Here is a 13,210-nt window from a genome sequence, read left to right as displayed (position 1 = left end):
AGCCTTAACGTGTAAAACAAAATGTCATTTAAGAAGTAAAACCAAAGACTAAATGAGTGGGCTTGTCATTTTATTATTTGTCTTCTCAGTTATCAGTAGACCAGCTGACTGCATCTTTCCTTATGATTTCAACGAGGCTGTGAGAAAGAAGGTGAGCGCGTATCCAGATGTAAACCTCAGCGTGTTGGCACTCATTCATAAACTGCAGCTTTAAACATGCATACTAACGTTTAGTGCACAAATCTGGGATTCATCATCTTCTGGATGTTGTCCGTACTCTGCCTGTGGGACATTCCTGTCTATTTTTCCTCTGTTAATATACAGTACAGGTCACTTCGGACGAATATTTGCACAACGGGGTGCAACATGCTTCTTTTTTGTCCAGCATGTTAACAGTTTTCCTTTTGTTAATCACCATGTTCATTGGACACTTACGGATGTCTTAGTTGATTTTGACAATTCATATTAGCAAGCATTGGAGTTCCTCTTGTTTTTGCTCCATTCATCATACTGGACTTTACTAGAACAAGCTTCACCTTCTGCTGTGCCAGTTATTTGTTTTAATTTTTTATTTTTCTATCGATGGTCTGTTATCAGTAGCGCATCGCTGCTATTGAGCGCGTTTAGGAAATTTCATTCTGCACAATGCAGGGAACAGCTGTGACTGGCAAACACAAGCGTATCCGTGGTTATTTAGGGAGCGCTTGATTTGATTTTTGTTTTATTTGTGTAGCACGCATTTCCAGTATCACTCATTGAAGTCTGGGAAGCCAAAATAGTGAATGTGATTAAAATTCAGTTAATTTTGCTGCTTTACATGGAACTTGAATAGAAGAAGCAGGGTGCTGTATTTTAGTGAAGACACTGACGGTGTGACTCTCTCTGTTAGAATGGGAAGGTGGAGATCGCTTCTACAGAGAGGACTCTGCTCGGCTTCTTCCTGGCCAAGATGCACAAGATTGACCCTGATGTGCTGGTGGTGAGTAGGAGACGTTGAGATTGTGATAATGATTTTTAATTGGGTTTAAAGTTATTGTTTTGTCTCTGGCTAAAAACACTGTACATGTTTGTTTTCTGTAGGGTCATGACATCTTTGGATTTGACTTGGAAGTTCTTCTCCAGCGCATCAATGTGTGTAAGGTTCCCCATTGGTCAAAAATTGGACGCCTCAGGAGGTCCAATATGCCCAAATTAGGGGTAAGGAAACAAATTTGCTGAGAATGTTTTCTTCAAATGTACTAGAAAGAAAGAAAAAAGAAAAAAAGAAGCTTTATGTTCTGTCGTGCTGGTGCTTTTGAATCCGCAGGGTCGTAGTGCCTTTGCAGAGAAGAACGCCACCTGTGGCCGTCTGGTTTGTGACGTGGAGATCTCAGCCAAAGAGCTGATTCGCTGTAAAAGTTATCATCTGACTGAACTCACTGCTCAGGTGCTGAAGACGGAAAGAATCACAGTCCCACAAGAAGACATTAAAAACCTCTACAGGTAAATGCATGTAAAGGGTAATTTCACCAAAAACACAGGATAAGAAGTACAAGTCATTTCTTTTGTATTATTCATCTATAAAGTTTCTACATGTTATTTCTTCGCTCACAAATCAATGTGGGAAATAATATGTGTACATTAATATATATATATATGAATATGTGTGTCAGTGACTCTCCTCACCTCCTGTACCTGTTGGAGTTGACATGGACAGACGCCAAGTTGATCCTCCTGATCATGTGTGAGCTCAACGTGCTGCCACTCGCCCTGCAGATCACCAGTATTGCTGGAAACGTCATGGTAATGCCGACAATGCTGCTCTTTCTTTAACATAATTTAACATGCACAATGATCTTATAGTTTGGCTGAGCCACAAAACTCAAATTGACAGTATGCAGCATACCAGAGTATTAACAGTCAATTAGTCACATACTTATAATTATTTATTTATTATTTTATTTATTCATATAGCACATTTAACCCTTTACAGCCGATCGGAGCGGGCACGCTCCATTTTGCATAACTATTTTTAAATCCCGGTAGCACTGCAACCACGTAAGCTAGCGCAATAATTTTTTTTGCATATGAAACCGGAGGAGTTGTACTTACATCTTATGCCATCAGCTTGTCCTCGGTCACAGTTTCCTTCCACATATAGCTTTGCAAAAACTGCATAAAAATCACTTGCAGCAACAAAAACATGATATTCCAGAAACACGCTTCGCCGATCCGATCAGCTGTTTGTAACACTTCCTACGTCCATCAGCGCGAACTATCACATGACCGCATGACCTGCCCGAAACCGGAAGTGACGTCATTTTGCGGAAATGTAGTTTTTTTACGATCGGGGCCTTATGAGCCTATACTTGTGTTTTAAAAAGTTATGTTTGAGTTTATGACTTTCTGTGTCGTTTTTGGGATGCTTAGGACTCATATTGCACTGCTGGAAATAGTTTATTTTGATGCATATGCTGTTATTTTGCAAATTTGCACTATAATATTTATTTTCGTTTTTCCTGCAGTATATAAAAATTGGTGTATTTCAAAAATAAAACTATGAAGACACTCAAAATAAATTTCCTGTGGTGGGAAACTAGTTTGTGCAACTTTTTTGTATTTACAGTTTTGAGGGATAAGCCTCTTAAATTTCTCTAACTAGAAATATATGTTAAAAAAACAAAAACGATTTTCAATTTTTTTGTAGTTTATTGCACTTTTTTGCAATTTATGTAATTACTATGCACCTAATGCAGACATATTATTAAAGTTTGGGCTATAATGGTTGTATTGATGTATAGCAACTTGAAATGCTCCCAAAAATGGCTACACAGCATGTAAAAATATAATATAAGCTCTGGCGGACTTGGTTCTATGGTAGGTCTTAAAGGGTTAATTATAACAGGAACATTGACCAAAGTGCTGTACAAGAATACAAAATACCTATTAAAATAACCTATAATATTGATATCAAACATCAAATATGAATTAACAAATAACTCTCATGCTGTATTAAAAGCCAGTAAATAAAAATGTTTTTTAAGATAAGATTGAAAAAGATTGACAGCAGGAGCCTGTCTGATGTGTAGGGGTAAATTAATCCACAGCTTGGGCGCTACGATTGCAAATGCTCGATCGCCTCTGTGAACCAGCCTCGACCTCGGTATGGCTAAAAGCAAAAGACCCCTTGATCTAAGAGACCTAAAGGGTGCATAAGGCTGCAAGAGGTCAGACAAATACCTGGGAGCCTGTCCATTCAGGGCTTTGTAAGTCAACAATAAAAAATTTTTTAAAGTAATTCTGAAGTGGTGAGGGAGCCAATGAAGAGAGGCAAGCACCGGGGAAATATGTTCACATCTTTTAGTACGTGTCAGAAGATGAGCTGCAGCATTCTGGACCAACTGCAGTCTTGTCAGGCAGGTCTGGCTAACTCCAGCGGAGTTGCATTAGTGCAGCTGGGATGTAATAAAAGCATGAATCGCCAAAAAATGATCTCACCTTAGATAACAGCCTCAGTTTGAAGAAAGACCACTGTACAACTGAGCTAATCTGTTTTTCAAAGGTGAAATTGCTGTCAAATATAACCCCAATATTTTTGGCATGCAATTTAATAAAAGGCTAAAGACTGTGCAGGTTAAAATGGGAGGTGCTGGGATTGCCACTTGGTCCAAAAATTATCACTTCGGTTTTGTTCTCATTGAAGTTAAGGAAGTTTGAGGCCAACCGGGATTTAACTTCACCGAGACACTGAAGTAAGGGTTCTAGTAATGCAGTCTCTCTCAGCTGATCAAGAAAAGCATAACAAGTCTAAGCCACAATAGCAATATCATCATCTGACATTTTGGTTTTAGGTTTCTCACACAAGTTTCCACACTTATTGTTTATTCCTTGGACTCCATATTTTTAAAAGTGATGCAATTCAGCCAATTTCCAAAAAGATGATTCTGTTCATCTTCAGTTTCAGCTGACTGCAGGTTTCTCCAACCTTATAAACAATGCATTTGCATAATGAATGAACCCAGCACCACTGATAGAAGACCTCAAGACTGATCTGTAGAAATCACTTGGATGAGTGTTGAAGCGTTTCTCCCACTGAAAACACAGTCAAGATAAACAATCAACTTTTTTGAGATTTCCTTACCTACAGTATATGATTGAGCGTGCATCAAGACAAATGCAGATAATTATTTAGTAAGCAGGCTGAAGGTGACGCTGGCTTTATGGACAAAAAACACCAAAATTAGATAAGCTACTGAAGTGGGTCATGTCAGTAGCACTGTATGGGAAGAGCCACAGTCATTTAAGCTGTATCGTTATGAGTCTGCATGGCGTTAATGTCAGGGCTGTGTGCTGTGGGCTGGGTAAGATGTTGATATTTTTATGCTGGATTGTCATGTGCTTTCTGTATCTTGGTATTTTCTGCAAAGGCAACAGGTGAGATGTTGAAAGCAGCTTTATTCAAACAGAGTGCTCATTTCAAAAAGCATAAAATTTAATTGTAGGGTCGTATTTTAAAGCAGTTGGTTTCAGGAGCTACAGTTTTACATATTTGTGTTGGAAATGATAACTGTTTCACTGAGTTTTCAATTAATTCATTTTTTACGAGTTTCTTGATATCATAAATTTAGCATTTAGTACCAATAACAGAATTACATGACCTTTGGTATCCAGCTTGATTCAGCTAAAATAGCAAACATGTATTTCAGGGCGATCACACCGTAGTCTTTCTGCCTTTCTGATTATTGAGTTGAGGCAGATTTACAGTGACTATAGACCAACTGATATCCAATATTTTAGCTTTTTTTTAAGAGCGATTAAAAATATGACATTCGAATTTATCGGCTAATATATAATTTTTTTTTCCTTTTGTCTTTTGGACACACAATACAGTAAACAGACTTCCCACTCCCAACGTTTGTTATTTTTACTTGTTTATTTACTCATTTCCGTTTTACTGAGCTCTGCTTGGATCAGCTCTTCGGTCCAAATGTGTGTGTTTCCAACAGGGAAGTTGCAGTGTGCCCTCTGGTGGGCAGATTATACAATGTCAGCACTCGTAACATGGGTTGACGGGTTTTTCTCCAATCTTTTATCTACTTTTTAAAATTTTTATAATGCTGATATCAGTAAAAACAACTAAAAATGCTGTCACAATCCACTCACACTTGTCTGACAAAGACATCAGTTTTACTTCACAAAACTATTATTCTTTCAAACTTCTGCCTTCATTCATTCGTGTTTTTAACCGACTTGTTTCAAGTCCAAACCAACATGTTTTCCCATTTTCTTTGAGGCAAAAAAAAAAAAATCCTTTTTTGACATCTTGTTCTGGAAGCTCTAATCGCCGTATGTGACAGAAAATGTCCTGGAAAATGAGTTTTTCTCCCTGCTTTGTCTCTGCAGTCTCGTACTCTGATGGGAGGCCGCTCTGAGAGGAACGAGTTCCTGCTGCTTCATGCCTTCCACGAGAAAGACTACATCGTCCCTGACAAACCTTCTTTCAAAAAAGCACAGCTCGAGACGGTGAAGATGCAGCCAAATAACACACGCAGCTGAATTTTTGTTTTTTCCAAATTAGTTAATTGAAATAAAGCTCCTTCTATTTTTTTCTTTTTTTTCCAGGCTGAAGGCGAAGATGATGTGGATGCAGGCAAAGGCAAGAGGAAGAAGAAGGCAGCCTATGCTGGAGGTTTGGTGCTGGATCCTAAAGTTGGTAAGCACTGGGCATGTCTAAAAAAATGTATTTACTCACCTTGTTTTTTCATGTTTACGCAATTATTTTAACTCTCTTCTTCTCATTTTTAGGTTTCTATGATAAGTTTGTGCTGCTGCTTGACTTCAACAGTCTGTATCCTTCAATCATCCAAGAGTTCAACATCTGCTTCACCACCGTGCAGAGGGAGGCTCAGAACTCCCAGAAGAAGAAAGAGGTAGTGTTCAAAAACAAGTTGTGTTTATAGGTTGAGCCTGTTGTCCAGCTACGTTAATGCTAAATGCTTCGGATTCGAGATTCAATTCATTTACACACTTTTGACTTGTGCTTTCATGGCAACAGGTGGATGACCCAGAGGAAATTCCCGAGATTCCAGATCCTAACCTAGAAATGGGAATCCTGCCCAAGGAAATCAGGAAGCTGGTTGAACGGCGTAAGCAGGTCAAAGGGCTCATGAAACAGCAAGACATCAACCCAGATCTCTACCTGCAGGTACACACGTGAACACACACTAGCGGTAGGGGTGGTATTTGTGAGCTGGTGTCAGAATAGAACAGAGAAGCTTTATTGTTATTGCATGTGACGTCTTTCGTGAATGAAAAGTCTTTTTTCCATTGGTACCTACTCGGATCGACTCACCACGGTTTTCCATTAGGTCATAGTACCTGGTACCCCCTGCTCTGACAAGGGCTCCAAAGCGATCCGAGCAGGTAGGGCTGCTCAATTAATCGAATTTTAATCACGATTACGATCTGGGCTTTCAACGATCATTAAAAATGACTGAGCCGATTATTAGCCCCTCCCTCATTTATCCGCGACACCTTAAAGGCCGGTCCGTGAAAATATCCGGTTGTTCAGTGATGACGCGACGAATCCTACTTCCGGGTCTAAAGTAGTCTGCGTTTAATATGGCTTTTGTGTTGTTAACATGTTTAATGTTATGTATTTTCTTCTATTTGATCTCAAAAAGCTCCTAAAACAGTCAGTGATCACTGTTGACCTCCCTCGGCTTTTATTACCGCTAATCATTTATTTAAGCTCAGTTTTTAAAACCTTAGGATGTAACTACAGCCCAGCCCATGCAGCAGTATATGAATGACTAACCTCGTATTGTGGATGGATTATCTCAGTTGTTCTCCTGGCTGAAGTTTGGTCCTTTTACAGCATCCTGCCATGCGATTACATTTGTTCCTGACCACCGAGAACACTCACGTTAACTTTTATCGAGTGGAAAAAAGTTAGCTTGTTTATATTATGCTAACATAGCTGTGTCGCTAGCGGTCACGTAGCACATCATTATATACCAGCTAGCCCAACTTCAGTAACCCTACAAACGTCACTGCTGTTTAGTTTTCTGTCTTCATTTATGCTGGAAGTGATAGCAGAGCTGTACGTTTTAATTTGTTTCCAAAACCCCGCAGTCAGGACATGCTATATTGTATTTAGATAGAAGCTAGCGAGCTAACTCCCTGCTAACTTCTAACTCCGTTAAATGTCATAAATTCCGTTTTCATGGATGCCTGGATGTTAAACTCAATTGTTACACCTGGTAGAGCAGAACGCTGATCATTTTATTAAAGATGAAAGACTTTAGACAGTTTTTCAACTCTCAGTAATGCCATAGTGATCGTTTGATATATGGACCTGCAGCGGAGTTTAGACCCAGACACGGCTAGTGACGTCAGACTGAACAACCGGATTGTCGGGCATAAACCGGTCCGTGGCGCAAAAAAGGTTGGAGACCGCTGATTAAGAAGACCCGAGGGAAGCTCGGAAAGCTAAGCAGAAGTTATTTGGAGAGTGACTGCCGTTGGTTGAAAAGAGAGTTTAAAAAAAAAAAACTTCAGTGGTGTTGCACACTATTTTATATTATTTTTTTAAAGTCATTGTTAACCCTTTAAAGCCGGTCAGAGCAGCACGCTCCGTTTTGCGTAACTATTTTTAAATCCCTGTAGAACCTGAACCGTGTAAGCTAGCGCAATAATTTGTTTTGCATATGAAACCGGAGGAGTTGTACTTACATCTTATGCCATCAGCTTGTCCTCGGTCACGGTTTCCTTCCACATAAAGCTTTGCAAAAATTGCATAAAAAGCGCTTGCAGGAACAAAAACATAATATTCCAGAAACACGCTTTGCCGTTCCTATCAGCTGTTCGTAACACTTCCCACAGTGAAATGAGGCACATGCTGTTTTCTTTGCAAATTTGCATCATAGGATTGTTTTTTGTTTTTCCTGCAGTATATAAAAATTGGTGTATCTCCAAAATAAAACTATGAAGACACTCAAAATAAACTTCCTGTGGTGGGAAACTATTTTTTGCAACTTTATTGTATTTAAAGTTTTGAGGGATAAACCTCTTAAATTTCTCCAAGTAGAAATATATGTAAACAAAACAAAAGCGATTTTCAATTTTTTTTGTAGTTTATTGCACTTTTTTGCAATTTATGTAATTACTATGGACTTAATGCATACATATTATTAAAATATGGGCTATAACAGTTGTATTGATGTATAGCAACTTGAAATGCTCCCACAAATGGCACTACAGCATGTAAAAAAAAAATAAAAATAATATAAGCTCTGGTGGACTTGGTTCCATAGTAGGTCTTAAAGGGTTAAATAAATATCGTCAAATAATCGTGATCTCAATTTCAGTGAAAATAATCGTGATTATCATTTTTGCCATAATCGAGCAGCCCTACGAGCAGGTACTGAAATGTGACGTCATCAGACTTGTAAACAAGACGCCACTGATCAGCCAATCAGTGGCGTCTTGTTTACGAAATTCAAAACCACCCCAGCAACGAGGGAAATGGCTACAAGAAACAACGCCGTGGTCCCCAAGTCGGACGAAAAGTCACAGACGGAGCAGCAGGTTTATCGTCGCCTCGATGTCCACCTTTGTTATAGCGTTCGTGTCGCATACTAATTACGTCACGGGATGCTCAGACGTGTTGCTATAACAACAACCAAGCACATTGGGTGGTATTCAATTGTTATGCAAAACCAGACTATCCGAGTCAAGCCCTGGCAAGTCGATCCGAGTAGGTACTAATGGAAAGACGGCTAAAGTTGCACACATACTCAATAAATGAAAAACAATATGTAATAATATATAAAAATCAGTGCAGTGTATAAAACAGTGTACCTAAGAAATGGCAGAAACTTAGATGAGACTGATGGAAAGCGCCACACCATATCATATCGGATTAATTAAATCTGTTGTTGAATATTTTGCTGCGCTGCACTCATTTTAGCCGGTTTTCCCATTGGAATATTTTTGTCCCTCAGTACGACATCCGTCAGAAGGCTCTGAAGCTGACTGCTAACAGTATGTACGGTTGCCTGGGATTCAGCTACAGCCGCTTTTACGCCAAGCCACTTGCTGCCCTGGTTACACACAAGGGTAGGGAGGTGAGTACACAAACACACTGCTGACTTTAAAGGCTATGTGGACCTCGAGCGTTTTAGCTGTAAAGCTTTGTTTTTAGAGCAGTATCTGGATCTATAAAAGGCACCAAATACACTGAGACTGATTAAATACAAGTTTATCCTACTTTCTTTTGAAAAGTGTAAAGAACAGTCCAACGTTCATCCACAAGAGGGCACTGCTACATTATATTCAGCACTGTGCAACACTCCTTACTCTGGCCTATTTTCTTTGACTTGTCATTTGTTTTCTGCTTTATCCTGACTCACATTTGTTTCTACAAATGTCTTTGTTTCTCCCACACCCTGTGCCCTTTTCTGTCTCCCAAATATGATTACATCTTCAATTTCATTTAGTCAGAATAAGAGACTTTCCTTATTTTCGGTGATATCAGTGACACTATGCAAGTATTTTCCAAGAACAGAATGCCACGGGCACTCTTGAATCTAACACTCTCCATTTAAAGTCTCATTGTGTAAGCACTTCTTTCAACACACAAATGGAATGACAGTGGCATGCACGCTCAATAAATTGGTGCAAAGATGCATGTGTACTGCATGACATAAACAGCTAAAGCTGGTATTGTAACTGAACACCCCACACACACACACGAGCACACACACACTCACACTCTCCCACTATGTCAGTGGTAGTACTCATGTTCATTTAATGAGCTCTAACAGTACAAGTCCTCAGCAGAGGCATCAGGCTTTGCCTCAGGGGAGTCCTTCATTAAGATCCCCTTACACACTCATTGTGCTCCCTAATAGAGGGCAGGGCAGTAACTCACTGTGCGTGTTTGTTATTTTGTCAGTCCGTTTGGGCCTCCAGTCATGCTTGTTGTTCAGCTGACAGAGCTACATTGTTAAAGTTGTGTATTGGATTTGCTGCTGCAGGTGGGAGTTTCTGTCCCTCAACACTTCACCGCTTATATCTTGTAGTTCGTATTTATCAACAGCCTGAGGTAGATGGGTTCATTTACATTTGTACCTCCTGCTTGCTTTACATAATCCGGGAAGCATCACCATTCTCGTGTAAGGAGTAGACTAGATTTCCATTATTCGAAGGCTTTGCTCTTGCCCGTGTTGCTAGATTTAGAAGCCCTAATTTAATCATGTGGAATAGACTTACAGCTAGCAGCTATTTTCACAACCTTTCTTGTTGATTTATTTGTTGTATAAAAACTGAAACCTCAAAGTTATTTATCACAGGAGGGCCAGAAATCCAAATTTAGTTGGAGAAAATGCTGACACAGATGTCACCATTAGTGAGTCACATTAAGATAGTTATATGCTACACCTTCAAGCTGATCACTCTGCTGGTGCCTGGAAGTAAGAAGGTTTCACTAGAACAGATTCGATTGGGTACATTGAGAATACAGATACTGATGTCCAATGTCCCTGAAGCAAAAGGGAGTTCGCATCATACATAATGGGATTATACATATCTAACCAAGGCTGTATTAAAAACCTGTGAAGCATAAGTGGTGTAACAGTAAAATGATGCAGCTGGAGCTCTTTTGTAATGGTGGGACTGGAAGGATGTGAAATTGTCCTTGCTTTTGAAAAAGTCTAACAACAACTGATGTGTATATAAAAGATGTTTTGTTTTTGTTTTTTGTGCTTCATGAACAAAACATTTTCATCATGTCCGCACAGAAATGGAGCATTTTTGTTGCCCATTATCCATAGCATGTTAACAGGATTACCATTAAGAGCTGAGCAGACATCATCCCAATCTATATCTGAATCTGGGACTCTTTTGCCCCCATATGGAGCTCACACTGACGGTGGCGAGTCCTTGTTACGGTCAGTATAAAAGATGGAGGTAGCTACAGCGATTGGTTTCTGAAGCCTTGAAGAGTGTTTTCATTTCAAATGCAGGTTTATTTTTATTTTTGTTTTTTATCCTGAAGCTATGCCCATATTTAATACTGTTTGTGGTACTTTGTGTAGATGGCTGTATCCTCAGTGTTGAGAAGAGGGCAGGGTGTAGATTAGGTTTGGTCGACTGACCCGTTTGCCACGGAATATCGAACTGTCCTCGAGGCCTGGTGCGAGTCATGCGCGTCTGCCCCAGGCTTCTTCCACCCGTCCTATCAAAATAAAGCATAAAAACATAAATTACTGTTATTGAAGAGTCGCTTGGTTACCTGATTTTTACCTGATTATCTGTTGCAGTTACTCCTCAATGAAATGATTATTCCTTAATTAGTATTATTAATAATTATTACTCTAATTAGTATGTTCAGCGGTAAATGGGCTTGTTCTTATGTAGCGCTTTTCTACTCTACTCAAAGCGTTTTATACAACACGCCTCAGTCACCCCAGCACTTTTTTCTTCCTAAGTGGTGCTTTCTAACATTCACATTTTCATGAACGCATCAGAGGAGCAACTTGAGGTTCTGTATCTTACTTAGACATGCAGATGGGAGCAGCCAGGCATTGAACGGCCCACCTTTCAGTTAGTAAAGTCCCTACATCCTGAGCTACAGCCACCCAAGTATGAAGTCAACCTCCAAGCATCACAATGTGACACAAATACATTTGCCAGGATCAAATACCTTACTACTCTACAGTTATCCTTACACAGTTGCTGAACATTATAAGCCTTTATACAGAAGGTTATACTGGTGGTATGTCTCATTAGACTGCATTGGGTTTATCAAGGTGTACTTAATAATGTGTCAGCTGAGTGTTTATACTAATAGTGATTCAGATGCTTTGCAGGTTTGTTGGAAACTAAAATTTCCTCCAAAGTTTTCTAAAACTTCTCAAGTTGTCCTGTGTGGCGAGGAGGCTGTAAGCAAATTGGATGTAGGACTTCAGTACACTACAGAGAGACGTGCGTCAAAAAGGTCATCAGTCAGTGTGCGGTGTACACACACGTACCTCGGCTTGCTGATGAAGCAGGAGATCCCACTTCACACAATCTTAGTGTTTTGTTTACTTTGTATCTATGATCCTACCACAACTCTATTTATATAGCAGCTTGTGTGTTTGGAGAGCGCGTGGCTTCAGCACCAGCCTGCTGATAATAAGGCAACATGCTGTGGAAGATATTCTTTGAAATTTACTTTTTGTCAGTTTTACTTGTATATAAGTGTGTGTGTGTGTGTATAAATCTTATAGCATCTAAAATAGGATTTTTGTAGGACAGTTTTTCCAGCACTTGAGCATCGTATGCTCGTCAAGGAAAAGCAGCAGATCAGCAGTAGTACGAACCAAATGTGTCTGTTTTACTGAATTGTACAGAGTCCTAAAGTTAACAGGAGGCAAGCCGAGTAGTTCTCGGTAGTTTCCGACTGCAGCGAGCCAGAAAAGCCAGCTGGCATTTATAACTGGATTTCTAGTGTATTTGTGGGCATTGCCATTTGCACTCCCACCCCCATTTTAATCGTCACATTTGCACTCCACTTTCATCTCATGATTTAGGAGGCTTTTTATTTTTGTAATTGTAACATGTACACTGATCACCACTCTGTCCACAGTGTAAATCCACCCTCCTCTCGCGCCCCTGCGTTCCCTTCATCTGTTTGGATGAGTGTCCAGAGTGAATGTTCATGTGTTCTCTGTATTTATTGATTGGCCCGGCTCTCATCTTTCTCTCGCTCTCGTTTTAAAATGAGGCCTAACCCCCCAGTGTGGCCGGATGGCTCAGGCTGCAGGCCACGGCAGTGTCTCAGCCCTGGGCTTAGATGGGGGTTGACAGACCCTTGGCTGTGGACCTTCTGATCAAATTTGCCAACTTAGGAGGGGAAAGCCCCCCACTTACATCTCCTCCTGATTCTTGTGCGTCTTCCTTGGGTATGTCATCTATCGTGTGTGTGTGTGTGTGTGTGTGTGTGTGTGTGTGTGTGTGTGTGTTACTACTACCCATCTGTGTGTGCGTGCACAAGTGCTACTGGCCGAACTCTGCCCTTTGTCGGGACCATTTGTTGTGGCCCTGTTCTGTCCTGGTATGTGTGGGTATTAAAGGGGGGGATGATGGGTATTAAGAGGAAGGTGAAGGTTTAGAATTACACAGTCAAGGGTCCTCCACAGATTGATGTCCCCCTCACTCCCTCAGCGTTATTTTGGGTTCTTTT

The 13,210-nt window shown here is 40.2% G+C and overlaps 1 protein-coding gene across 1 annotated transcript; it reads left to right on the top strand.

The window, feature by feature from the left end:
• The first annotated feature begins 52 nt into the window (after window positions 1-52).
• Window positions 53-12,679, top strand: LOC146701058 (DNA polymerase alpha catalytic subunit-like). The gene is made up of 11 exons (XM_085469283.1): window positions 53-151; window positions 890-979; window positions 1,081-1,197; window positions 1,307-1,482; window positions 1,653-1,782; window positions 5,383-5,502; window positions 5,602-5,692; window positions 5,785-5,909; window positions 6,035-6,184; window positions 8,985-9,107; window positions 12,614-12,679. The coding sequence occupies exons 1-11, from the start codon at window positions 53-55 to the stop codon at window positions 12,677-12,679; spliced, it is 1,287 nt and encodes a 428-aa protein (XP_085325409.1).
• Window positions 12,680-13,210: the final 531 nt, after the last annotated feature.

This window comes from Copadichromis virginalis, linkage group LG9 (genome assembly GCF_057382275.1).
Source record: "Copadichromis virginalis isolate Kocher_CV1m ecotype Utaka linkage group LG9, C_Virginalis_male_GT1.1, whole genome shotgun sequence".
NCBI lineage: Eukaryota > Metazoa > Chordata > Actinopteri > Cichliformes > Cichlidae > Copadichromis > Copadichromis virginalis.
Note: the sequence above shows the minus strand (reverse complement) of the source record. Positions and strands in the feature narration are given on the sequence as shown.

What these genes read in the sequence shown, in the direction of transcription:
- LOC146701058 (XM_085469283.1), top strand. Translation starts at nt 53, where the DNA reads ATGAGTGGGCTTGTCATTTTATTATTTGTCTTCTCAGTTATCAGTAGA. An exon ending in TTGACCCTGATGTGCTGGTG is followed by an intron (nt 980 to 1,080) that starts GTGAGTAGGAGA and finishes TGTTTTCTGTAG; the next exon opens with GGTCATGACATCTTTGGATT. An exon ending in ACTCCCAGAAGAAGAAAGAG is followed by an intron (nt 5,910 to 6,034) that starts GTAGTGTTCAAA and finishes TCATGGCAACAG; the next exon opens with GTGGATGACCCAGAGGAAAT.